Below are 27,051 nucleotides of genomic sequence, written 5' to 3'. Positions count from 1 at the left end.
ACCGTGGCTTAGCTCACCTGAGTCCTCTGCATAGCATTTCCCTTACAGCACCCTCCCAGAGGCACACCTTGGTCCCTATCAGAGCTTCCCAGCCTCTGGAGAGCAGGGAGAGGGGACAAAACAGCCTCCGGTTACCCAGAAACCACTGCAGTTGTGGGTTGGCAGCTTAGCTTCCAATCCCAGCTACATCCTCTCCACCTTATATTCCCAGGTTTTTGTCTCTCCCAAACCCTGGGAATCAGATTAAAGTCTTTTAGTATAGCTGGTCCTGGGCACTGGATGATAAATCATTCCCTTTCTGGACAGAACATATCTAGAATGTTATTGCTCCAGGCTCTGGTTCCTGGGACCTTGGACCTACTGAGGATGAGGCTGAGGCCTGGGAGAAGAGTTCACGGCTTCCCTGTGTCTGCCCCACACTTCAGAACTTGGGGGAAGGAATCCACCAATTCTGGGCTGAAGCCAAGACACCACTGGTCACACTCAGGTTCCTCTTCAGTCAGAGCACACCTGAGTGAACCAGACTTCCTGCCCAGACCTGGACATTCCCAACACGCTGCCCACCCCCTACACTTGTGACTCCCCTGTCTTCAGCTCTCCCTCTCTCTCAAGGCTCCCCACATCCTTCCCTGAGGCCCCTCACTTACCCACACAGTTGTCGCAGACACTGCAGTGGGAGGTCCGGGGCGGCCGGAACATCTTGCAGGTGAAGCAATACTTCAGCTTCACCATTTGCCCGTTGATCATCACCTCCCGGGTCCGCGGGGGTAGCCGGTATGTGGAACTGCCTGTGTTGTCTGAGGGTGGGAGGAGAGAAAGGTGGGGGGTGTCCAAGCCTGGAGTCAGGAGCCCCAGCTAGGGGGAAGCCACTGCTGTCTGGCTGGGACAAGAGAAGCCTCATAACTTTCCGGGGACCAAATATTAGGGTAAAATGCTGGTCTAAGGTGGGGACAAATATTAAGAACTGCTGCCACTTACTGAGACTGTTATGAGCTTTACACCTGCTCACACACAGCTGGCCTCATGCAACTCTGAGAAGGGCTATCAGAGAAGGAGGCCAGTAAGGCTTAGTGAGATTTATTTGTATCTGCTCAAGTCTAGATGCAGGCTTCAATTTCCAGGCAGTTCCCGACATGGAGGGACAAAGTCAACAATGCTATGAGCAAACAGATCCAGAATCGAGGGTATCGACAAGACCAGTATCCTGATCTCCAACAAAAGTCAGTCACGTTAAAAAAGACAGGGGGCTAGTATTCCAGTCTGCGCATTCCATAAGGCCATCAGGAGGGACCCTGACACCCAACGGACCAGCTAACCAGTCCTCACAACCCAGGGAGATGCGAGGGCGGCCATCTGCCAGCAGCAAGAGCTGTGGCCTTGGAAAGGGCCTCATTCCTACCACACTACTGGTGGTTCTCACCGTGCAGCTTGGGGAAGGCACGATACTGTCTAGCTCCACCGTCACTGCTAATGTAAGTAATATTTGTAAACTTCTTACCTAATAAACAATTTAGGACAGTCCAAAAAAAAAAAAAAAAAGAGAAAGACAGCGGGATAGTTCTAAGTTAGAAGAGATTTAGGAGATATAAATGAGCAATGCATGATCCCAGACTGGAGACTGTTTTGAAAAAGAAAGTGAAACAAGGCAACAAAGGACATTTGGAGGGTAACTAGGAAAAATAACTACAGATTAGAAATTTGGGAACTATTAATTTTCCTAGATGTGATCATGGAATTGTGGTTATGTTGGAAGCTGTCCTTAGATTTTGAAGATACATGTTAAAATATTTATGGGTAAAGTGTCTATGATATCTATAATTTATATGAAATGTTTAGTAAGAATTATATATGTGTATATATGACACAAATAAGATACACTAGTGACAACTATTAAGTCTAGATGGTGAATGTTTAGGAATTCATTATACTAATTCTTCCCACTTTTCTGGATGTTTGAAATTTTTCATAAAAGTTTTAAGAGAAAAAGAAATACAGAGCTACATCATATTCATGGAATGGAAGACTCAATATTAGAAAAGAATAAATTAATCTGTAAATTCAACATAATCCCAGTCAAAAATCCCAGGGTTATTTTGGGGGGCGTGGGAACTGAAACTCGTCTTAAATTCATGTGGAAATGCGAAGTGCCGAGAACAGCCTAGGCATTCTTGAAAATGACTTACACTACTCGATATCAAGACTTAGGATCTTTGCTGAGGGTTGCCCTGAGCTGCAAGTGGCTTCAGGAGTATCTTTATGTTTTTATTATTTTTTCCATACTTTTTTCTTAAGATTTTTTTAAAGTTTTACTTTTAGAGGGAGGGGAAGGGAAGAAGAAAGAGAGGGAGAGAAATATCAACCAGCTGCCTCTCACACACCCCCAATTTGGGACCTGGCCCACAACCCAGGCATGTGCCCTGACCGGGAATCGAACCTGTGACCCTTCTGTTCACAGGCTGGTGCTCAATCCGCTGAGCTGTACCAGCCAGGGCAGGAGTGTCTTTAGGAGTCAGCAACATGGCAGAAGACATCAAGACCAAAATCAAGAACTATCAGACTGCCCCTTTTGACAGCTACATCCCCAGCCAGAATCCGACCAGGAACTACTGGCAGAACGACCTGGACTCCCACCGCTGTGTGAAGGCAACAACTGCTACAGGGGTGATGCCTCCGTGTGGGAGCAGCCGCACTATGGCGGGTACCAGTGCCTTTGCCCATATCCCGGGCATCAGCCTGGGATGACTGCTGGGCAGAAGGTACGTTTCCTGGGAAGATCTGAACTGGCCGCACCCCACCTGTCCTCTGTCCTCCATCCTTCTCCCAGGGTGGTGAAGGGGGACCTGGGTACATCCCACCCTAGGATCCTGAATCATGGCTTACCTAATAATAAATACTTGTTGAAAAGGTGAAAAAAAAAAGACTTAGGATAAAGCTGTAGTATTTAAGACAGCCTGGTTTGGGTGGAAGGGTAGAAACGCTGACCAATGGACAGAAAAGAGAATCCAGAAGCAGACACAACATGCCTATGATCATGCGGTTAGTAACACCGGCAACACTGCACTGACGCGAAGGAAAGGGGTCTTCCCCCCTAACAGTGCTGGCTCCACTGGACATACAAACAGGGAAAATACATCTGCACTCCTGTCTCCCACCAAACACACATTCAGTTCCAGATGGACTGTAGCTTTAAATGCAAAAGTTTGGGATTTAAGTCCTGACTGGTATGGCTCAGTTGGTTGGGCATCGTTCCATAAAGTGAAAGGTTGCTGGTTCAATTCCCAGTCAGAGCACATGCCTGGGTTGCAGGTTCTGCCCAGTGGGTCGAGGCAACCAATCAATGTTTCTCTCTCACAGAGATGTTTCTCTCCCTCTCTCTCTCCCTTCCCTCTCTATCTCTCTCCCTTCCCCTCTATCCAAGAATAAATTTTAAAAATCTTTTAAACAAGTAGGAGAATGACTGCGTGACTGTGACGTAGACAAAAATTTCTTAAACAAGACACAAAGGGGATAATCATAAAAGCAATTTGCTGAACTGCACTCATATATCACAATAAGAACTTTTGTTCATCTAAAGATAGCATTGAAAGAATAAAAGGTGACCTTCAGATTAGGAGGTAATATTGACAATATCTGACAAAGGACAAAGGATTTGACTCCAGAAGATATAAAGAAGTCCTATGAAGTCAGTAAGAAAAAGTCAGACAACTGAATTTAAATGTGGACACAAGATTCAAACAGGCATTTCATAAAAGTTGCCCAAATAACCAATAAACACATGAAAGGGTGCTTGCACTCCTTAGTCTCCAGGGAAATGCAAACTAGAGCCACAATATGCTACCACTACGCGTGCACCAGAATGGCTAAGGTGAAAAATATTTAGAAATCAAGTGTCGGTGAAAATGTAAAGCAACTAGAAATGTCAAACTGTTTGTCGCTAACTATGAAAATGCAATATCTGCACCCCAGCAATCCCACTCCTGGGTGTCTTCCCAACAGAAACGTGCCCGATTTGATGTGAACCAAAAGACAAAAACAGAATGTTCATAACAACCCTAACAGCCAAAAGCTGAACCTACCCAAACGCCCACCGATTGTGAAATGGACGTTAAACTGTGGTATATTCAGCCCTGACTGGTGAGGCTCAGTTGCTTGGGCATCGTCCTGCAAAGCAAAAGGTCACCGGTTGGATTCCCAGCTTTGGTCCCCGGTTGGGGTGCATACGAGAGGCAACCAATTCATGTCTCTCTGTCACATCGATGTTTCTCTCCCTCTCCGTCTCCCTCCTTTCCCCTCTCTCTAAAAATAAATAAATAAAATATTTTTTTAAAAATGTGGTATACTGATATTCAGCCCTGTCCAAGTGGCTCAGTTGGTTGGAGCATCATCCCATACACTAAAAGGTTGTGGGTTCGGTACCTGGTCAGGGCATGTATGGGAGGCAACTGATCCATGGGTCTCTCTCTTTCACTCTCTCTCTAAAAAAACAAAACAAAACAGAACAAACATATCCTCACGTGAGGATTAAAAAAAAGTGTATTGATTCACACAATGAAATTCTAATACACAGCAATTAGAATGAATGATACTCAGCGACACACAGCAATATGAGTGAATCTCACCCACGTTGTGAAAAATGAGCACACCCACATGTAAGTACACAACAGGTGAAAGTAGTCTATCGGAGGGGTGACAGTGATCAGGAAGAACAACAAAGCTGAGGCTCCTGGGACACCACTCATACTGAGGCTCCTGGGACACCACTCATACTGTTTCTTGAGCTGAATGCTGATTATATTCTATATGAATATATAGAATACATATGATTTGTACACTGGGGTAGGTCCATTACACTTCAGTAAAAATCTAAAAAAAAGAAAGGTCCAAGGTCTCATTTGAAGTCATGTAGCTGGTATGCTGGCAAAACAGGAATCTGAACCCAGGTCTGCCATATGCAAAGCCCACAGCTCTACCCCCTGAGCCTCCTGGTACCCATGCCACAGAAGACCAAGTCCCCAGAGCAGTGGCTCCTTCTGGGACAGACTTCTGAGTCACATAGGGCTCCTGTGATTCCCAGCACTCAGCCGTCACTTCCACTGCATCGACTCCCCAGATACCTCCAATTTGACCACTTGCCTCCAATCATTATTCACTGAGTACGTACCACGTGCCAGGCACTATTCTAGATGCTTGCCAGGCATCAGTGAAGCAAACAGATTCGCACCTCACATTTCCAGCTACCAGACAGACTTTTGCTAGGCTGTTTCACCATCACCTCGACCAGTGTGTCTGAAGTAGAACTAAGGATCTGAGCATCCATCTCTCCCTTAAAACCCAGCAGCATGGTAAAGGCAGGGAGACTGAGGCCAGTGGACACCTTCTGGAACCTGATTTTGCCACTGACTGGTTGTGTGTGTGGTTGAACTTCTCTGAGCCTCAGTTTTCTCATCTGTAAAATGGGAATAACAGACAGAATGGGGCATGAATCCTGGCTCCACCTCTTACTAGCTGGGTTTCTCCTGACCATACCATTGGCTAGATGTGCGACAGGGCGAGTCATTTAACCTCTTTGTGACGCTGTTTCCTCAGTCACGGAAATGGGGACAACAGTACCCACCTCATCAGGTTGTTATGGGAATTAAATGAGTTAATATATGTGAAGCTGCATAAAGTAAATGCTTCTGAAGTGTGCACTCTTATTAGCTCATAGAATTACTGAGAGAAAGAAGGGAAAAGGCACAGAAAAGAGAACACTTCACTGATGGCCTACTACATGCTAAGCACTTTACATACAGTATCTTCTTTTTCACTTACTTATTTTTAGAGAGAGGAAATGGGAGAGAGAAAGAGAGGGAGAGAAACACCAATGTGTGAGAGAAATATTCATTGTTGGCCTCTCGCACACCCCCAACTGAGAATCTGGCCTGCAACCCAGGCACGTAACCTGAGTGGCAATTGAACCAGCAACCTTTTGGTCCACAGGCCAGTGCTCAATCCACTGAGCTGCGCCAGCCAGGACCATGCCGTATCTTCTTCTTTTTTTTTTAAAAAAAATTTTTTATTGTTATTCAATTACAGTTGTGTGCCTTTTCTCCCCATCCCTCCACCCCACCCCATCCACACACCCCTCCCTCCCCCACCTCCACCCTCCCCCTTGATTTTGTCCATGTGTCCTTTATAGTAGTTCCTGTACTGTATCTTCTTTAACTCTGATAACATCACAAGAGGTTAGGTTATAATTATCATCAGATTATAGTTAAAGAGACTTTAAAGTGAGGTTAAGTGACTTGTCTAAGGCCACACAGCTAGTAAGTGGCAGAACCAGGATGTGAAACCAAATTTCCAAAGCGTGGGGTTGAGGTCTTTTTGTAAATTTTAAAGTGTTATGATGAGTGTTTATTTATCCCTGCCTGGTTCCTTATTTCTACTGATGACACAATCCAAGAGTTGACGGGAATCTCAAACAGCAGAATACACAGCCTCAGCACACAGCGGATACTCGATAAAGGTCCCTTTGCTCACTGCCTCTGTTCTAACCCCTTCAGTTTACAAATGAGAAAGAGGCCCAGAGAGCGCAGGGGATTCGCCCAAGGTCTCACAGCCAGTAAGTAGCAGAGGCAGGAGAACCCAGTCTGGAGTCTCTTTGCAGACACTTCCTTCTCCCTCCTCCCTACCTGGCTACTTCATTCTCCACTTCCAACATCCCACCCAGGCCAGGCCTGTATCACCAATTGGCATAAGGACTCCCTGCTCCCAGCCCCTCTGCCTTTCAACTCCCTCTTGTATACACAGGCACATTCCTCTAAATAACCCCTTATAGAGTCACTTTTCAGCTCAAAACCCTTCACTCGCCTCCCCTAAAAAACAAGATAAAAGGACAAACTTCTTTTCCTGATATTAGGGCCTTTCACAATTGAGCCCAACCTCCGTTCCTGGCTTTTCTCCCATGACTCCTCCCCACGAGTCACTGGAGCCCAGGGCGTCCTGCCCCTGCTCCCACCCAGTCCCAGCCCCTCGCTTCTCTTTGCTCCCCAGGACTGGCTATAGCCCTGTCTAATCTCCAGCAGGTTCTTTGACCACTTAGGCCTCGGGGGCTCTCGTGCCTTGCACACAGCACGTGAACATACTCGCTGCTCCACGTTGAAGTGTGACAGGACTGCTGTGTGTGTACACTGTCTCCCCAACTAGACCACACACCCCTTGGGAGCGGGGACAGTGGAATAAACAGGCAGTCCTAGGCCTGTGAACTATAGGCAACAGGCAAAGAGGAAAGAAAATATAAGTTAGACTCAGGCAGGCCTGGAGTTCAAACTCTAACCCTTCCATTTATAAGCTAGTGTCCTCAAGGAAGTTACTCAACCTTTGTGACTGTGAGTCTGTTGTTGCGTCTGTAAAAGCAGACAAATGTAACAACTACCTAGAAAGGTTGTAAGGATCGGAAAGAGTACACATAGAGGAACTCGTACCCGCTGAGTACTTACAAGAAGCTGTTTTCACAAGTGGCAGCAAGGTGCAGGCCCTGGAGTCTGGAACACTGGCTTCAAATACTGGTTTTGTTACCCATTTGTTACTTAAGGAAGTCCCTTTACCTCTCTGCGACTCAGTTTCCTCATCCATAAGATGGAGGTAAGAACGTCTCCATCTCACAGGCTGGCGGTGAGGGCTGAATGAGATGCTACAAGGACAGCTGAGCGCGGGGCTGGGGTCAGGGGGCAGGGGAGCTGCGGCCCTGACGGATCGAGCTGTGGCCAGTGCTCAGATGTGTGGGTATGAGTCTGGACCCCACCACTTCCCAGCTGTGTGATGTGAGTCAGGTTGCTTAACTGCTCTGTATCCTCAGATGAAAATGGGACAGAAGCAACTCCGCCTTGTTTTTTAGTGTCATCGGCAGGGTTAGGTGAGAACTCGTGAAGTGTGTTTAGTCAAGTGTATATGGTACCTGACAAGAGCTTAAGAAATAGTAGCCATTACTATTATTACGGCTTTTTGTATGTCGCACTGTATTCCAAACAACTGGTTTACAAAGAAACTTCCGAACACAGCCCATCTGCGAGTGAAGGGCAGCCACAGACGCCCCTGAGGACTAGAAGCACTGCAGTACTTGCAGGCGCTCCCCAGGGTGGAGAAGAGCCCACGCCTCTCCTCCAAGGCAGGGAGGGAACCTACCAGCACGTCCTGGCCTCCGGGCCAGGATTTCTCCTCTCCAGAACTCAGAGAAAGTAAAGCTCTGCACACCCAGCTTCCTCAGGCTGCCAAGAGCCAGAGGCCAAGGAGAGAAGGTGTCAAGCTGGAGCCAGGGTGCCACCCAGATGCTGAATGAGTCACCAACGGCAGGACCCTAAACAACCTGAGTCAAAGGAGGCTGAACTCCCTGCAGGGGGAGACGAGCAGCAGTCCACTGCTTTTTCTCAGGCCAAACAGTCCGGGCCATTCACCACCCTGGACTTGGCCTTGGAACTCTCAACCCACTCCTCCCAGCAGCCACTACCAGTGGTAGACTGTCAGTGCCCGGAGCAAGTCCACTGCTATTCCTAACCACAGGGCTCAAGCCTCTTAAGTTTCAATAGAGGAAAACAATTTCCAAAGTGTACTGGCATTCCCTGTCTCACTGGATGCCCCGAAGTGCTCTGGGCTGGGCAAAGGAATACATGCCCACGTTTTACAGATGCGGAAACTGACTTCACTCCGACAGTGTAAGACGGGGCTGAAATGAGAACCCATGTCTTTGAAGGCATTCGTTTGTTCATTCTCTCAAACATTAACATCTACTATGCCAAGCTATTGTACAAGAGGCTGGGGTGGCAGGTGAGGGGAGAAGGGGCGAGTATATATGTAGAGATGAGTCAAATATGTTTGCTTCGGTTACCAGTTCAGAAAACACATGTGGAAGAAATTAAGAGAGTGGTATAAGAGATGCTATCCCTGCCCTAAGGGAGTCTAAGATCTACGCCAGGGCTCTTTCTGCTTTAGGCCTTTCCCTAGGAAGAAAAAGGCCCCCTCCGGCTAGGGAGGCCTTCCTGCTGCCTTCCAGGATGGCGCTACGCCCCTGGGGAAGTGGTAATGGGGAGAAAGGCGCCTTCCTACTGAAGGGCCATGAGAAGCAAGTAAGTCTCCAGACACCTTCCTCCTGACCAAGGGGCCCGCTATGGGTCTCCATACCCTGGCCACAACCCACAGAGAAGAGCAGGCAGGCATTCTTCCATCAGAACCCGAATGGCTAGAGCCGTAAATGAAGCCCAGTGGCTGGCGCGGAAGCCCTCTGGGACTGGTCATGACCTTTTGAGAAGGCTTCAGTGAGGGAAGGAGGGGATCTCTATTCACTCTGCTGAGCCCTGCTGCTTTCTCTCGTCCCCACCTGTGGAGGAAACAACTGCAGAGTTGCCGTCTGTCCAGCGGCCAGCTCAAGGTCAGTCACAGTGCTCAGGCTGTGAGTGCTGGGTCCCTGTGATCCCCATCTGACCATTCCTGTTCATTCCAGAGGTTTATGGAGTCCCTGCCACATAGGGGCTTAGCGGTACCCTGGAAATACAGGAAGAGCTCAGCCCGAGGGCAGAGTGAGCCGAAAGTAGATAATTACAGTCAGTGTAAGAGGCACTGAGTCAGGCCTGGTGACTCTGGGGCCAGCCTGATCTCATTTTGAAACTTGCCCTGCCTTCTTGTTAGTGTGTGACTTTGAGGAAGTTGCTCAACCTCTCTGAGCCTCAGTTTCCTCACTGGGTAATATTATCGACATTGTAAGATGATGCTGCAAAGCAGAGATGACATAGGGAAAAAATCCAACCCATAGCTAGTAAATGAATGGTATTAGCTGGTGTCCAGATTCAACACTGTGAAAATATAGACAATACGGTTGGGCGAGAGGCAGCATTCAAGAAAGCAAATGGTGTGCTGGCTGGCGTGGTTCAGTGGATTAAGTGCCAGCCTGAGAATCAAGAGGTTGCCGGTTCGATTCCCAGTCAGGGCATGTGCCTGGGTTGTGGGCCAGGTCCCAAGTTGGGGACATGTGAGAGGCGACTTGATCTATGTGTCTCTCACACATTGATGTTTCTCTCCCTCTTTCTCCCTCCCTTCCCCTCTCTCTAAAAGTAAATAAGTAAAATGAAAGAAAGAAAGAGGAAGAAAGGAAGGAAGGAAGGAAGTAAATTAGGGAGAAAGAGAGAGAGAGAGGATAGAGAGGAGAGACAGGGAGGGAGGAAGGGAGAGAGAGAGGGAGGAGACAGAGAGAGAGAGGGAGGAGACAGAGAGAGAGGGAGGAGACAGAGAGAGAGGGAGGAGACAGAGAGAGGGGGAGGAGAGAGAGAGAGAGAGAGACAGAGAGAGAGAGGAGAGAGAGACAGAAAGAAAGAAGTAAGTTAGATCAGAAAGCACAGTTCCTTGGGCTCTCCAGGGGAGGACATGGCAGTGAGCAAAGGCAGAGGCATTAATTGCACTGTGTGGCTGGGGGCATTGGAGTGTGGCAGGAGATGAGGGAAGGGCGGGCTGGAGCTTGCCTTGGTCCTGCAGGCAAGCGCACCTCTGCAGACAAGCAAGTTTTCAGGAAGATGGAAGATACTGTAGTTTGTTTCCTGGCCATGACACAAAGCACCCTTGAATCGCATGATGAGAAAGTTAATTCCCGCCCCCTTTTTTTGAGAACAAATCCTTTTTATTTCCTTTTCAATAAATTTAAATTCTCGAGGGGTACAGCATTACATGGGTTCTGTGTCCAATGGCCTTAGCATGAAGGTTGCTTCGCAATTTAGCACGAACCATCCACTGTTCGCATGTGCACGAGTTCCCTTTCCCCAGATGACTCTGGCTTTGTTCGCTTTGCCACCAGGAGTCACGGTGCTGTCCTTGGCTTCGGACACATAAGCACATCTCTTGCCTAGATAGAACTCAGTTTCATCTCGAGCACAAACACCTTCAATTTTAAGAAGAGCCATGTGCTCCCTCTAGTTCTGGAGACCCTGCCTAGAGCTGGCAAAAGTGGCCTTGGACCATAGCTTTCCAGACATACTTGTCGTCCTGGAAGTCCTGTTCCCTGTGGCCGCCACAGGCTCCAAGCTGGTGGAAAGAGGAAGGCCACTTTTCAATTCTCTTTCAAGCCTTTCATCCCATCAAGGGAAAGCCTCAGCTTTTAATATTTAATACCTGCGATCCTCACAGGCCTCCCAGCGGCTGCTTTCAGCAGGCAACTGCAACCACCCAAAACTCCCTGACGTGGTAAGGTTTCGTTTTTATGCTTATCTTCTATGCAGAACAAGCGGCTTTCTGCTTACAGGGGTGACACAAATTTTCCTTGTAAACTGCATTTAAAAGCAAGTCATTTGAAGGAAAATACTAAAGAAATGAAGTTACACGGTGAGCTGCAGAAAAGACAAAAGTCACAAAGGTTATACTCCACTGACTGATCTTTAGAAAATACTGCTGAGGGTGTTACGAAGTCACCCAAATTCTGAGCCATGGAGGGCCGAGGCCAAATTTGAGTCTTGGAGAGACAACCATGACTGAAGGAAGAGGCCAGGTGTCCAGGCCTGGTCAGCAGAGCCAATCGGGGCGAGGTCAGTCCTGGGGCCGTGGAAGGACTGGAGGGGAGATATCCTGGAGCCAGGATGGGGTTTGTCACCTGCTATGTGCTGGCAGAGGAAGAGGAGGCATTCGTGTCTGTCCCGTGAGTTGTGACTGCCTAGATGAGTGCCCATCGATTGGATTTAGATGTTTCTATCATCTGCCATCACACCAGGAGCTTTATGTGCCAATGTTCCAACCCCTACCTCTCTCCCAACTGCCCAGTGTGCCTGGGCTCTGTGTGGCCCTGCAGGGTGACCCAGCAGCACAGCGTGCCAGCTGACAACTCAGGATCTCAGACCAGGGTGACCAAGGGCCAGGTGTGCCTGCAGCTGAGGGGTTTCCCAAAACAGGAGACTTTTAGTGGTCAAATAGGGACAGTCCTGGGAAATCTGGGAGGTCCTGGTCATCCAACCTCAGACAGTACTTGTGGGGTGGAGCCCTGGGCCGGATCCTGGGGGGCTGGAGCTGCCGGGCTCTGGGGCCAAAGTGAGGAGGGCACAGCCTGCATGGACTCGCGCCCAGACAGTCAGTTCACGTTTAGATGGACAGCACTACGACCTCAGAGTCAGTCCCCAGCTTTCACAAAGGCTCAGTGACCTCAGTCCTTTCCAAGAAAATGTTTCCGTCTGATTGGAAGCTTCCTGGTCAAGTTTGAGAATTCAAAGCCCCCAAAGATGCCTCTTTCTAGGCTTGGCAACTGTTCTCAAAGGAAAGTCTCCAACCATGACGTGCGGGCCCCACAAGACTTCCTCTGCCCCATCCTCCGACAAGAATGTCCCAAATTCTCTGAAGTGCCCCTCGTATCCTAGCAGACATGGCCTGATCAGGGTCCTAAGCCTGTCCCCCTTCTTCCCACTCCACCCTCTCCTCCTCCCATTCCAGCCTAAAGGACCCGCCTCACACATCTTCCTGTGCTTGAACTCCACCTAAACTTCATGGTTTGGCTCAATGCACTTCTCCATGAAGCCTCCCCATATCCTCCTGGTAGAAGATACTCCTGGCTTCCCTGATCCTCTTCCAAAGCCTGATCTCACCTGCAGCAGCCATTCAGGCCTGTCTTTGTCCCCCAGCGCACACACGCTCAGGAGTCAGCGTATGGAATCGACACATAAATGATCCTACACATAAATGATCAAACCCATGATGCCTAATTGGGAGAAGCTCCAACTGTCTCCACCAATCACATGGGGACAGCAAGGAGGCTCATACATTGAGCCAAAGTCACTCAGCTGTCCAAGGAGCAGACAAGATGAATGAGACACTCACTGTCTAGGAAAGGCTACTGGGCCTGCCCAGCGATTCCCGAATGCCCACCATGTAGCACAGGGTCCCAGGACAGCAGGACAGGGTGCTTTGGAATGTGTCATGGAAGGTGTGGCCCAACTGGGGTCACAAAGGCTTCCCAGAGTACAGGACACTTGAGTTGAGACATAAGGATGTGGGGGTGTGGCCATCTCAGAAGAGAAAGCAAGGGGTCTGGGAGTCAAGGTACACACTCCGTTTCCACACCCCTACCCTCTGGCCTGTCATCACCCTCCTCAGTTTCTGCATCGGCACAGCCAGCTGTTGTGAGGATTTGAGGGGATAATGGAAGGAAAGCCCTCAGCACACGGCCAAGCCCTCCCCAAACATGGAGGATTACTGTTGTCAGTATTACCCAGACAGCTCACAGGAAGCAGAGCATTCTAGGCAGCCAGACCCCTGAGCCCAGGCTGCACAGGACCATAATCCTGCCTCCTGATTAGCCCCAACCAGGAGGGAGGAGAAATGGGGCTGCAGCTGAGCTTCCCCACTGCCAGGCAGACTGGCCCAGGGCAGACCTTGGGGTTCTAACAGAGCAGAAACCAGGCCAAGTGACCCAGGGATGCAAGGGAGAAGGACGCTGGAGGAAGAGAGTAACCAAGGGCATGGCTGAGGCCAGGCCTGGGCAGAGTATGAGGCAAAGAACAGATAGAGCAAGAGAACATCCTCTCCCCTCCCATGGCCCTCCTGAGCTGCTGCAGAGAATTAGCGGAATGACTTCCCGTGACGGGTGCCGCAGGGTTCTGACATTTATAGGCCACAGGTCTCTTCAGGGCCAGCTGGGTATTTAAAAGCTTGTCTGAAAGCCGCCCCGTTAGGGGAAGGAGCCAACCACAAACCGGAAACCAGTGAGGTGTGCAAATACCTACGTCACTTCTCAGCAGGAAGGAGCTGGAGTGAAGCAAGTTGAGGTGAAGGCCCTGGCCCCCTGCTGCCCAGCCACCCAGGGGGCCCCACACTGTGAGGAATCAAGGGCCATCTGGGGTGCTTGGGAACACAGGTCCTTTTTGGTCATACTGGCCTTCCTGCCGTTCCTCAAACACACCAATCTGTTTGCAACTCCAGACTTTTGCTTTTACCGTTTACAGACCACTTATTACTGGCTCCACTGTACCATTCAGGGCTCATCTCAGGTGCCACCTCCCCCTAGAGGCCTCTCCTGACCACCTAATCTAAATTAGCCCACTCCCCATATCTACTGTGCTCTTCCCCCAGATCCCCACTCAGCTAAACCCCTCATCTCTGCAAGTCTTTGCTTCTTTGCTCAGGTGCCACCTCATTCATGAAGCTTTCCCTGAACACCCTACTTAAAATCATACACCCTCCCTCAGCTCTCGTCCTACCTCCCTGCTTTCCTCTGCTCTGACATCCTAGATCTTTCATTGCTGTTTACTGTTTTGTTCTCCCTGCTGGAATGCCAGCTCCAAGAGGGCAGAGATTACTGTAGATTTGTTCACCACTGTATTGCCAGCATCTAGACAAGTACCTGGCACACAGGAGGGACTCAATAAATGTTTGATGGTCAGTGAATAAAGGTACCTGTATGTTTAAGAGCAGGGGCTCTAGTCAGACTGCTTGGGGTCTCATCCCAGCTCTTCCATTTACTGTGTGATCTTGGACCATTTAGTTAACTTCTCTGAGACTCCATTTAATCAGTAAAAGGCGAATAATAACAGTACTCACCTCCTAGGATTATTGAGTAATTAAATAAGCTCGCGCGTATTCAGAGGTGAAAACGGTGCTTGGCACCCAGGAAGTACTCGATACTATGCTGGCTGCCATCACAGCCTTTACCTGCTAGCAGTTCTTGCTTATCTGCTCACTTATTTATCATCTGTCTCCTCCATTCTAGGGTCAGCTTCTACCTGCCCTGCTCATACTGGACCCCTAGTGCCTAACATACTTTGGGAAGAGGAAACCGAGCCTCCTCTCAAATCAGGGCACATGGACCTGGGGGACACAGCTTCAGCTGAAGGAGGAGCCTCACCGATCTGTTTCTCCAGGGCGGCTGCTTCACAGATGGTGGCCCGGGGCAGGATCCCAGGGTCGGTGAAACTTGTCTGTAGCAGGCAGCTCATGACGAAGAAGAAGAGGATGGCAGCAATGATGGGGATGGCAAGGGTCAGCTGGTGGGCCAGGAAAGGACAGCTAGAGAGAAAAGGAGAGAGAGATGAGCGGCTAGCCCAAGGGCTCCCTGGGCACAGGGCACTAGGCAGGTGTTGTCATCCCAGCAAATACCACCACATTCTTGAACAGAGCCTCTCCCCGGAGGCAGCAGCCACTCCCCCATAAGAGCCTGACATCACTAATTAATCTTTGCACTTTCACCCTGAGCCATGGCAGAGCTGGTAAGTGGATCCCAGCGCTCTTAACCCTTACACCTAGTGCAGCCTCAGAACCCTCCTAAACACAGAGCTCCAGGCAGCCACTGCCAATTATTTGGAATGTCACTTGAGAGGAAGCATCCATGACAGTCAGTCACTCACTCCACAGATATTTACTGAGGCCTTCTATGTGCCAGGCAACACCTGCAAGAAGAAGCCGGCATACTGGCAGTGAATAAGACAGGAGTCCCCTGCTCCCTCCACGAGGCTTAGGGTCTAGTGAGGAGAACAGATACATAAACAGATAATTGCCACAGAGAGCCTTGCAGGAGAACAGTCAGGAAGACAGGCTGGCTAAGGAGAAGCCTAAGCTAAAACCTGAGGAATGAGTAGGATTAGCCAGGTGAAGGGAGCTGGAGAAAAGCATGGCCCGATCACCGACGTTGTTGCCCAAAGGCCGGAGTCCCAAGTCAGTTCTGTCAGGCCCCTGACCCCAGCTGGCTTACAGAGCGCCCTGAGCACAGGACTGATATTGAGGCCCAGCCGTATTGTTAACCACTGTCCTCTGCTGCCAGAGCTGTAGTGGCACCTGATGGGGTGAGGAGCTGCTATTTGGGAGATGACTGGCCGCTGGGAGGCCCGGATCAGTCAAGGTTCCAGGAGCTAACCTAATAGCAGGAAGCAAACATGTGGGTACCTACAAGCTCCTTCTGGAGCCTCCATCATTGGAGGCTCTGGCCTCCAGAGAGGTCCATCCCTCGAGGAGCAGAGACTGTCAAGGCCAAGAGCTCCAAGTGAGACACATCTGCTCCAAACCTCTTCGTGCTCCCCAGATCCGAACCTCACACAGAGCTGAGCCCTCCGTGTCACCCGTGTGACAACTTAGCCAGACTTCCTGGGGGGTAGAGGAGACTTGAAATTGGAGACTTGTGGGGCCCTCTGAAACACCAAGTCCCAACCCCCTGATTTTAAAGAGGGGGACTCCGAAACCCACAGCCAGATCCAAGGTCACCCAGCCAGGGACAGCACTAAGGTCTTTGGGCTCCTGGCCATGCTCTGCCCATTCATTCGACAAACACCTACTGTCCTGAGTGTCTACTACACACCAAGCCCTGTTCTAGGCCCTAAGGGTATCACAGTGAGGAGGATAAAGTCTTGCTCCCATGGAGAAAGGCACAAAACAACAAAAAGTATACATACGGTATGTCAGATGAGAACAGTCAGTCTGGGCAGAAGGAATGCGGGGCAGGCACTCACTTGCTATATTATAGGGACAGTCAGGAAAGGACAGAAGAGGGTGAGACTTGAGGCTACTACCTAAAGGTGCAAGGGCCTGGGGTAGGAGTGTGCAAGGAGGCCAGTGTGCCTGAAGAGGAATGCACAAGAGTAGCAGGAAGAGATGGAAACCAGGAGGAAGCCCGTTATCGGGACTTTGGCCCTAATCCAGGGAGCCAGGGAGAACTCAGGTCTGATTTACAATTAAAGATACACTCTGGCTGTTCTCTGGGGTGGGAAACAGGGCAGAAGCCCTGCTTGGGGGCCTGTGCAATAATATGCCAAACCAAACAATGGAGCAAAACCATTCTCAGCAGGAAGGACCTGAAGTGTTACCTTTCCCTTTCCCCAGAGCAATAGGTGAGCCCAGTACCTCTCATCCTGCACACCCTCACCAACAGCATTCCCATCAGGCCAGCTGCCTACTGAGCTTTCATCCCAGTCCAGACTGCCGTGAGCTCTAGGCCCCAACCCAAACCTCCCTGCTAAGTCCACCACCACAAGTGAGGAGGAGCAAAGAGAAAGACAAGATGTTTCACAAGTTCTCCCCAAACTTCTTCAGAAGTCCTTGCTTCCTCCCTCTCTGGGGTCAAGTCTGTCACCAGTGAAGATACCCACTCAGTCCAGAGAACATCCTGCTTCTGAACTGCCCAAATCCCACACGCAGGTCACAAGGCCAACCCACGGCAAGCACTGCTTCCTCCTGCCCTCCTGCCCTCGCTGCAGCCCTGGTGGGAAGGCCTGGGCAGGATACTGGAAAACGCACTTTCAAAACACCCCTGTGGGCTGTCTCAGCAACACAGATGTGAAACTCAGCCCAGAGCCGTGGGAGAGGGCGGTAGGGTGGGAGGGGTGTCGCAGGGGGCTCCTTAGAGCTTCTGCTTGCTAAAACTATCCCGGAACTTTGTATTCACCCTGACTCAGAAGGGAAGGGTGAAAGGGAGAAGCTAAGTGGTAGGAACTCCTCACCTTGCTTCAAGGGGAAACCCGCTCTGGCTGGGTGGCTCAGTTGGTTGGAGCGTTGTCCCCGTACACCAACAGGTTGTGGGTTAGATTCCTGGTCAGGGCACGCAGGCAACTGATCAATGTTTCTCTTTCACATCATGTTTCTTTTTTTTTTTCTCTCTCCCTTCCTCTCTCTAAAATCAATAAACATATCCTCAGGTGAGGATTAAATACAAAAGGCAGGGGTACAAAACCCAAGGTCGAAGATACATAATCAGGTGGCTGGAAAGGGTTCCCCAGGGACTGGCGGCTTTGTGGCAGACTCATTCATCATGGCACAGGCCCCGGGGACGGGTTTTTGGCAAAGACAACAGTAACAGCAGCAGCCAGCATTTTCTTGTTATAGGCTAAAAGCTAAGTGTGTGACCTTAGGGAGTGGGTACTGTTATATTCCCCATTTTACAGATGAGGAAACTGGAGCTCGGAAGGGTGAAGTGATGGCCCCAAAGTCCCACAGTTAATGTGTGGTGGATCTGGGATTTGAACCAAGTCTCTTGGCTCCAGAGATGGTGTTCTTAACTACACTGTATTATGAAGTAAAACCACAAAAAAAATGGGGGGAACTAGCAGGGGGAAGTGAAGCTCATAGAGTGTGTGGTGTGTGTGTGTGCACATGTGTGTGTGCAAGGAATCACGCAGCAAGTGGCTGAAGCTAGAGACCAAGGGTAGGGTGGAAAACTTCTGATACAGATATGTGACCCTGGTAAAAAGATGGGCGTCCCCTCCTCATCCATAAACTGGGGGTACCATGTGGGCCAATCCTGGGGATACGAAGAGGTTAAAATTCACAGGGGCAAACGACCTGTCACACAAAAGTACTATGAACTCTACTGAAAAATAAAGAGGCACTACAGCTATTCCTGCCATGGAACAGGCCAGAGGGATGCTCCCAATGTTTAGTGGGTTAAGAAAACCAGAAGGTCAGGAGGTGGGGGGGCAGGGGCTTACGAGAAGTCTAGTGAGGGGCAGGAGGAGACTGAGGAAGGACAGAAAGCTCTAGAGAAGCTAAGGAAGGTACTGGAGAGGGAAAAGTAGGCCCGAGAGGCCCAAAGATATTTGAGGGAAGATTGCCTGAGGACCCAGGCCATGAGGGAGAAGCAAGGGGACAGGGTCTGAGAGGAGAGATAAGCAAGGGGACCCTAGAAGGAAGGACCCTGAAGGGAATGGGGAAGATGGCTAGGAAATCTGTGGTGAGGAATATATAGCCAAAGGCCATGGAAGAAACTCAGAAGCTACCTGGAAAGAATATAAAGAAAAGATGCTTCTAAGTCAGGAAGAACCTAGGGGGTGGGCCAGAGCCAGTCCTGGGGATAGGTGAGGAGAGGGGATGTGCCCAAGGAGCTGGGGAGGGTTGGGGCGGGGGCAGATTCTGAGAGGGCAGAGAGGATGGGGGTGAAGGGACATGGGAGGGCAGTGCTGCTGGCAAAAGCTGGGTGCCAGGGAAGGAAGGGGGTGTGAGGGTGGGTCCATAGAGGGGAGGTGGCTGGGAGGGCGGACGGGGACCAGGGAGAAGGATAAGAAATATGCAAGGTGCCGGAGAGGCCTGAAGGCACATTCAGAGGTACAGAGAGGATGCAGGCCCCAGAGGGGCCGGGAGTGAATGCTGCCTGGCAGGTGCTGGGAAGGGTGGAGTCCCGGGGAAGTGGGATGGGATAGGTACCCAGCGCGGCCCAGAGGGCTGGAGTACCCGTCAAAGGCTGGGGAAGGTAGGATGCGCGACAGGGGATGGAGGAGGCTGGAGGGGATGGGACGCCTGAGGGGGCGGGGACGGGGGGCTCCACCGAACTCACTCGAAGATGAAGAAGAGGACGGTGGTGGTGAGGATGAGCAGCAGCGTGAGCGCGAAGACGCCGCCGTGGCCGGCCAGCATGAGGCGGCCACCGCAGTAGAAGCGGTTGCGGCCGGGGAACACCTCCCACTTGCGCCGTGGGCGGTGGCCGATGCTCCCACCGCCACTGCCGCTCCAGCGCGGTGCGGCGGCGGGAGGCGGGGGCCCGGGGCCCGGACCAGGGGGCGCGGCGGGGCCGGGGCGGCGCGCCCCGGGGGAGGCGGGCGGTGGGGCGGCCCCGGGGCTGATCTGCTGGTACTCGCAGTCCTTCATGCGGCCGGCCGCGGGCCTCGGCTCCGCGCCCCGCGGGCCGGCCGCGCAGCACCGGGACCGGGCCGAGCAGCGGAGGTGGCGACGGCGGCGGCGCGCGCGGCGCTAGCTCACTCGCTGGGGGCGGCCCCGCCCCGCCCCGCCCCCGCCGCCGCGGCCTCCCGCCGCAGCGCCCCCTCGGCCTGCGCCCGGGATGGCGCTCCGACCCGCCGGGTCCTACCTGACCCGCTGCAGGGTGCAGGCCAGTCCCTACGGCCCCTGAACCGGCCCGGTCCGTTCTGCACAGTGACAGGGCAGCAGATGCGCGCTGGAGGGCTTTCCGTTCCTTTTCAAGCAAACCATTTGTTGGGCGTCCCCTTTGTGCCGGGCACCGTGCCAAGCGCCGAGGTTGGGATGGTGGACTGCCCGATCTTCTGTAATCTGTACTTCCAGGGCCAGGCTTCACCTATTTCTTGATGACTGACTGGGCAGGCATTTTATGGGGCAAGCAGGAGTGCGTGTGGGTACACAATCTTCTTTGAAAGCCAGGGGCCTGTTAGCTACTGCCTTGAATTCCAAAGTGCCCAGTAGTTGTGTGCGTGTGTGTGTGTGTGTGTGTGTGTGTGGCATGTGCGCTGGCCTTCCTCACCCAGCTCCGTGGTCCTAGGTGTCACTTCATGGAGAGTTCACGCCTCATGGTCCCAGTGTCTTTCAGGAATTCTCGGTGTATTCATTTTCAATTGGTGTGTAAGAAATTACCACAAATTTAGCAGCTTAGGACCACACACATTATCTCACATGTTCCAGGTGAGGAGCCCTCCCACAGCTTAGCGAAGTCCTTTGCTTAGAGTCTCAGAGAAGGCTACAATCAAGGTGTCAGCCAGGCCGCAGTCTCCTCTGGACACTCAGCTGGGGAAGAATCCGCTTGCAAGCCCATTCAGGTGGTTGGCAGAGCTGACATCCTTGGCAATACATGACTGAGGCCCTGTGATTTTTGCTGGCTGTCAGCTGGAGGTGTCCCTCAGCCATCTGCAATTCCTGGAGGTTAGCATAGTTCCGTGTCATGTGGGCTTCTCCAACATGGCTGCTTACTCCGTCAGGCCCACAAGGAGAGTCTATAGCTCTAGTCTGCTAAGACACTTTTATATACTGTAACTTATTACACGGTTGACCCTTGAACACCATGGGTTTGAAATGCACACATATTTTTTTCAATAAATACCTGTACCTTTCATCCTTTCACCCACGGTTGGGAGTCCACAATGAGGAGGGTTGATGTATGCCATTTTCTATAGGGGACTTGAGCATCTGCAGATTTTAGTGTCTGCCCGGACCCTGAAACTGATTCCCCATGGATACCAAGGCACTACTAAGTTTTTAGGGAGTCAAAAGTTAACATGGATTTTTGACTGCACAGGGGTAGGTGCTCCCAACCTCCACATTGTTCAAGGGTCAACTGTATATGTAACAAGAGTGACATCCCATCACTTTTGCCATATTCTATAGATTAGAAGAAAGTCACAGGTCCCACTTTAACTCAAGAGCAGAGAATTACACAAAGGTGTGAATACCAGGAAGCAGGAATCACTGACGGTCAGTTAGGGTCTGTCCACCAGACTGAGGTTATTGGAAAACCTAAGTAAAAATATAGGAAAGGGAGAGATGGAACCCTGGTCAGTGTGGCTCAGCCGGCCTGCAAACTGAAAGGTCGCTGGTTCGATTCCCTGTCAGCACATGCCTGGGTTGTGGGCCAGGGCCCCATTTGGGGGGGGGGGGCATGTGAGAGGCAACCCATCGATGTATCTTCCATCGGTGTATCTCTTTCTCCCTCCCTGCCTCTCTGAAAATAAATAAAATCTAAAATAATAATAATAATAACAAAAGAAAGAAAAGGGAGAGCTGGAGTCTAGGGTAGGACAGAGGAAGGAAGGAAGTCAAAATACACGACGGGAAGCGGAAAGGCAACAACAGTAACCTCAAGGATCACTAGTTGGTGCACATGTCCAAGGCCGCCCTCTTGGTCTCAAAGATTCTGCATTTGATGAGCCCCACCTTGAAGGAGTCAACCAAGCTGTGGGCTTTCTCTCCTCTCGCTCCTTGGCTATAGAACAAAGTCACAAAAACTGGACATACTGGTTCCAGTACACAGTCCTGCTGTCCCACCTCAACTGGGTCTTCTTGAAACCCTAAACCTTTTTTTGTTCCTTGTCACTTCACAGAAACCAACTTGATTTCCAGCTTCCCTCCTCTCTATCTCATAATTTATATTTGAACCTATCCTTTCCTCACATCTTAGAAATGTGGACCTCTGGCTCTAGCCAGGTAGCTCAGTTGGTTAGAGTTTGTCCTGATATGCTATGGTTGTGAGTTCGATCCCCAGTTGGGGCACATGCAGGAATCAACCAATAGATGCAAAAATAAGTGGAACAAGAAAAATTGATGTTCTCTCTCTCTATCATTAAATAAATTTTTATTTTTATTTTTTAAATGTTTATTTATTTTTAGAGAGAGGGGAAGGGAGGGAGAAAGAGGGAGACAAACATCAATGTGTGGTTGCCTCTTGCATGCCTCCTACTGAGGACCTGGCCTACAACCGAGGCATGTGCTCTGACTGGGAATCGAACCAGTGACCCTTTGGTTCACAGGCCGGTACTCAGTCCACTGAGCCACACTAGCCAGGGCCCAATCAATCAATAAATGTTTAAATAAATTTAATGTGGACCTCCCTCTGCCCACAGCCAACCCTCCATTCATGTCTTATCTCTCATTCACTGAGACTGCAAACTCATACTCAACTCTCTATCAATAAAAAACCAAACCTAAGCTAAAACACCAACAATTGAAACAGCTTTCCATGTTTGGCTACCTCCTTACTCTAGCTTCAGGTTTATCTTTTTCTCTCTCATTAGAGTCACATTAAAGAGCAGCTACCTATTCATTTCCTAACTTCTTACAATTTATCCTGTCTACATCACTCTCCTAAAACTTCTATCTTAAATGTCCCTAGTGACCCATTTTCTGTGGCATAAACTACTCATTCACCAATACCCACAGTTCCCAGGCTCTCACAGATAGAAGTGACTGAATTCTGGCTAATGGAATGTGACTGGAAATGACAGCATGGCCCATAAAACTCCCAGGTGCTGACCCTTGCTCCCTTCCTGTCTGCTAGCAGAATAGAGGAGACTCTGAGAACCTAGAAGAAAGTCAAACCAGATGTCCCCATTCCAAGCTTCAGGGTCCCACTCCTTCTCAGTCACTAAGAAGAATTAGTAAGACTAAATTAAACTGATGTAACTCTGCACTACACATAATTTTTTATTTTATTTATAGCAAATAAGTCCGGTGTTTACAAGAAATAAGAGATTATTTTATGGCTATCATGGAATCTCTATGATTCTCTAACCATGACTTGAGGGAGGAGTTTAAAGACCCCAATTAGTCATTTACTACAAGGACTCTGATACATTCAGAAGAATTCCTCCCACACCAAATCCCTGTAGTCATCATCACCGCTACAACAGTCAAGTGTAACAACCACTTGGGCCCCCAAGGCACTTGCTCTAGTTGGCACTTTATCACAAATAAGCCTAGGTGATAATTTGATTAATCATGATGTCACAGCATGCCATGGATTAGTGTCATCACATTTCTCATTGGCAAGGAGCTTAACACATTCAAACTCAATGACACAACCAAAACAGCTCCCTAATCCTATCTTTTGAGGTCTACTTCCTGGAACCACCACCAGTGCCAACTTCAATAGCAGTCAGTGTCCAGCCACTGAGACAGCAATCACACCAGCCACTGGACAGAGAGAATTTAATAGAAAGAATGGTTGGAATGGCTAACTAAGTATAGAGTTGTTAACTAGATAACTGGAAGGGTGAAAGGAAAACTCTGAGAAATCATGGGGACAGCAATGGCAGGAAGCATCTATAATTCCTAGAGCTAGGAGAGCAAAGAGAAGAGTCTGGAATTACTAAAACTTAGACACTTAAAAGAGGGGCCCTACAGAGCTGACACTCAGACCTCCATGTTTGGTGCTGATGTCTCTGAACTTGGAAGAGAGACCAGCACCTCTGAGAAAAGGGGTGCTACCCAGTTGGTGCTGGTGTCTCTGAGGGGGACACTCTGAAGCTGTTTCTGCAAGTATTGGAAAAAAACTGCAAAGTGGCCCTGGCTGGTGTGGCTCAGTGGTTTGAGCACGGGTCTGAGAACTGAAAGGTTGCTGGTTTGATTCCCAGTCAGGGCACATGTGTGGGTTGCAGGCCAAATCCCCACTTGGTAGCATGTGAGAAGCAACCTATGATGTTTCTCTCCCTGTCTTTCTCCCTCTCTTCCTCTCTCTCTAGAAATGAATAAATAAAATCTTTTTTTTAAAAAACCGCAAAGTGCATTCAGCTCCTGCTACAGGAAGGAACTGCTCTTACCAGGATGAAGGAGCATTGCTGGGGTGACTTCACAGGAACAGGAAGCAAACACGAGTCCTTTCTTCCTCCTCTGGCCTCACTAGCTCCCTCTGGTGGCCCTTATGGGCAGAGCCAAACATAGACCCCGCTGACAGAGCAGAGAAATGTTATATGCAGAATCCCAGCTCCAGTATCTCAAAAGTGGAAAGTAGAAGGGAGGTTTTGGAGCTGAAAGACAGCAGCTTAATAACTAGCACAGGTTCCTTTATAAAGTATTAGAAGGATGAGGTGAACTTAGGTGAGAATTAGCTGGTATTCAAGCAGACATGGAAAAGAAATACAGTGTGGAGCAAAAGTAGGTTTACAGTTGTGAGTACACAAAAGTTTATTCTTGTATTATTATTGTGTACTAATTATTGTATTATTTTCCATATGAACACTGTAAGCCTACTTTTGCCTGGACCTGGAGAGAAAGTCTAGAGGTGGTGGGCGTTTCAGGATGGGAAAAACTGACTGATTCTGGACAATAGTATAAGATTGGAAAATATCTTGAACCACTGGAATTGAAAGATGTGATCACCTCTAAGGCAAATATCAGGTGAAGAGCATAACCTTCCCACTTATTAATTCACACAGCTTTAATGGAGCCACTGTCACATTGAGAGTGAGGCAAGGGGGTGAAGAAAGAAATAAGTAACCAGGCCGAGAAGTCTATCTAGGAAAGAACTTGATTGTGGTTAGTGTCACGTGGATCTGACTAGAAGCAAATAGAGCAGAAATCTATTGTGTTCATTTGGTGTGTCAACTTAACTAGGCCACAGTGTGCAGCTATGTGGTCAAATATTGTTCTAGATGTTTCCATGAAGGTATTTTTTTTTTAAATGAGATTGACATTTAAATCAGTAGACTTTGAGCAAATTATTTTCCATAAGGTAGGTGGGCCTCATCTAATCAGTTGAAGGTCTTAGTTGGGGGGGTGCGAAATCCCAACAGACTTCCCCTGAGAAAGAAGGAATTCCACCAGCATATTGTTTTTGGATTCAAAATGCAGCATCAACTCTTTCATGGGTCTTCAGCTGCTGGTTTTAGACTTGCCAGCCTCCACAATCATAAGCCAATTCCTTACAATCTCTCTCCCCCCCTCTCTCAGACCCAGAGCCACAAAATGGAAGAAGCCAGGGTCCCAAGTGACTGGGTAAAACAGGCTTCCCTCCCCAAACCTGCATTATACTACAGTATAAACAAGAAAAAAAACCTTTTATTTTTAAGATATTGAATTTTGGCAGTTAGTGGACTTTTCTCATCCTTTCTTTAATCTCAACAGCATGATCCTGGTAACCATTTCTTTCTTCTTGAAACTCTCTCTTTCCTCGAAACTATTTGTTCGTAGTGCTTTAATGATGATGATAATGATAATAATGACACAGCTACCATTCATGAAATTCTTTCTTTTTTGTTTTTCATGAAGATCTATGTGTCAGGCACCATGCTGGTGCTTTATTTAGTGTCTCATTTAATCTTCATAACTACTCTGTGTGATAGGTGCTAACACCCCTATTTAAGAGATGAGAAAACAGGTTTAGAAAAGTTGAGTCACTTACCCAAGGTCTTATAGACCCCCTTCTCTCTCCACACCTTTCCTTTTGACAATCAAATCCAAACTCATGGCTGCTGTAATTATGATGTCTGGTTAAATGACTCTCTGACCCCTTTCCTTGTCTGTAGTTCCACATTTCCTGGCATATGAATGTGCTGATGGCGTTATAAACTCATTATGTCCAAATGCAGCTATTCCCTTGTCAGTACTGTTTTAAACACTTTTCATTTAATACCCACAACAAGCCTATGAGACAGATAATGTCATTATTCACATCTATGAGCTACAGTGTTACCCACATTTTACAGAGGAGTAAACTGAGGCTTAGAGACTTAGTATCTGGCTCCTATTTACACAACTAGTGCACAGTAGAGCTGGTCTTGGGGTTGATTTGAAGGCCTAGATCTCAATAATGACAATACCTCAGTTCCACTCAAACTAAGCTCTTCCTGTCCTGTTCCATTTTCTGCTTCCTATACTCATTCTCTGCCCTTAAGTTTCAAATCTTATCTGTCCTTCAGAGTGCAGCCCAAAGGCCATTTCTCCATGAAGCCTTTTCGGGTATTCCAAGCTGGAAGGGATCTCCACTTTGTGTGAATTTACAGAGTATTTACTTTGTACCTCACTTACATTTTCCTAAGCATACCAGTAAAATTTTAATTCATCTTGATCATAAAAAGTTTAAGCAGAGGGATATACAGCGAGACATTTAAGTATCCCTTTATTTCCCAGAATTAACCAGTTTCTATTTTGATTGATATTTCTGTGTATCTGCCAGTAACTCTATGAGACAGTTATTTGAGGACAGGAGGCATAGTGGATCATTTTATTCCCCTAAAATAGGAATAAACAATCGCTGAAAGAATCAGTCAACTTGAAATCCCTTGTGCCTGCACACATTACATTTTTAGATGAAGGTGAGAGGGCCTGTTCAAGAAAAGGAGTGATCCCCCTCACCCCCCACCCAGGGGGACTGGTGAAGACATGTCAAACACTCCCCCTCCTCCCACCTTCATTAAAGAACAAAAACGAATCAACTTCTAGATACGTGAAGCTCTGGTTTCTGTTTTAGCTGGGTCTCAGAAGGAAATTACTTTTCTCTGAAATTGTAGAAGCCCAACCCAGCTGCAGCATTGTTAGACCTCAGGGTAAACAGGAAGCTTCCTGCCTCGGGCCCTTCATGTCCCTCTCCCAGACTATTAAAGACTGTTAGTAGGATGGTAAAAGGACAGCTGCTGGCCATAAAATCAGCTCATTCCTTAGATCCTTAGAAGAGCAACTCCATCCCTCCAAGGTCAAAGAGAAAACTGTGTCCTCTAGGTCACACAGGTACGTCCACCTAGCTGTGGTCCTGTTATATCCTCCATGGTCAACTGAAACCATAATGGTCTTTGCTGAATACCAGAGTGATTTAGTTGAGAAGATGGAATTCCCATTTATAGGGTCTCTAGTCCTTGAAATCACATTTTTTTCCCCCTGGGGGTGATGAGATCTAGTATAAAGGTGAAG

General features: G+C 49.0%; 1 protein-coding gene and 2 pseudogenes across 5 annotated transcripts in view; 1 reads left to right on the top strand and 2 right to left on the bottom strand.

Moving 5' to 3' along the window:
- The window catches only part of ZDHHC18 (zinc finger DHHC-type palmitoyltransferase 18), a 28,043-nt gene extending 8,406 nt beyond the window's left edge, over window positions 1–19,637 (bottom strand). For 4 of the 5 annotated variants that reach the window (XM_045190715.3, XM_024554425.4, XM_045190714.3 and 1 more), the window contains exons 1-3: window positions 19,247–19,637; window positions 14,840–15,000; window positions 648–797 (exon numbers count right to left, since the gene is read on the bottom strand). In XM_045190715.3, the coding sequence (XP_045046650.2) occupies window positions 648–797; window positions 14,840–15,000; window positions 19,247–19,557 (622 nt within the window). In that variant the 5' untranslated portion in view covers window positions 19,558–19,637. Of the gene's footprint in view, window positions 1–647; window positions 798–14,839; window positions 15,001–17,420; window positions 17,591–19,246 lie in introns of all 5 variants that reach the window. The other variant, XM_053920218.2, reaches the window with a different exon arrangement.
- On the top strand, window positions 792–2,779 carry LOC128780444 (cytochrome c oxidase subunit 6B1 pseudogene; annotated as a pseudogene).
- LOC112299252 (large ribosomal subunit protein eL33 pseudogene) lies at window positions 10,332–11,044 on the bottom strand (annotated as a pseudogene).
- Window positions 19,638–27,051: the final 7,414 nt, after the last annotated feature.

Source organism: Desmodus rotundus, chromosome 3, assembly GCF_022682495.2.
Source record: "Desmodus rotundus isolate HL8 chromosome 3, HLdesRot8A.1, whole genome shotgun sequence".
Classification (NCBI taxonomy): Eukaryota; Metazoa; Chordata; class Mammalia; order Chiroptera; family Phyllostomidae; genus Desmodus; species Desmodus rotundus.
The sequence above is the reverse complement of the archived record's forward strand: the minus strand, read 5'-3'. Positions and strand labels throughout refer to the sequence as shown.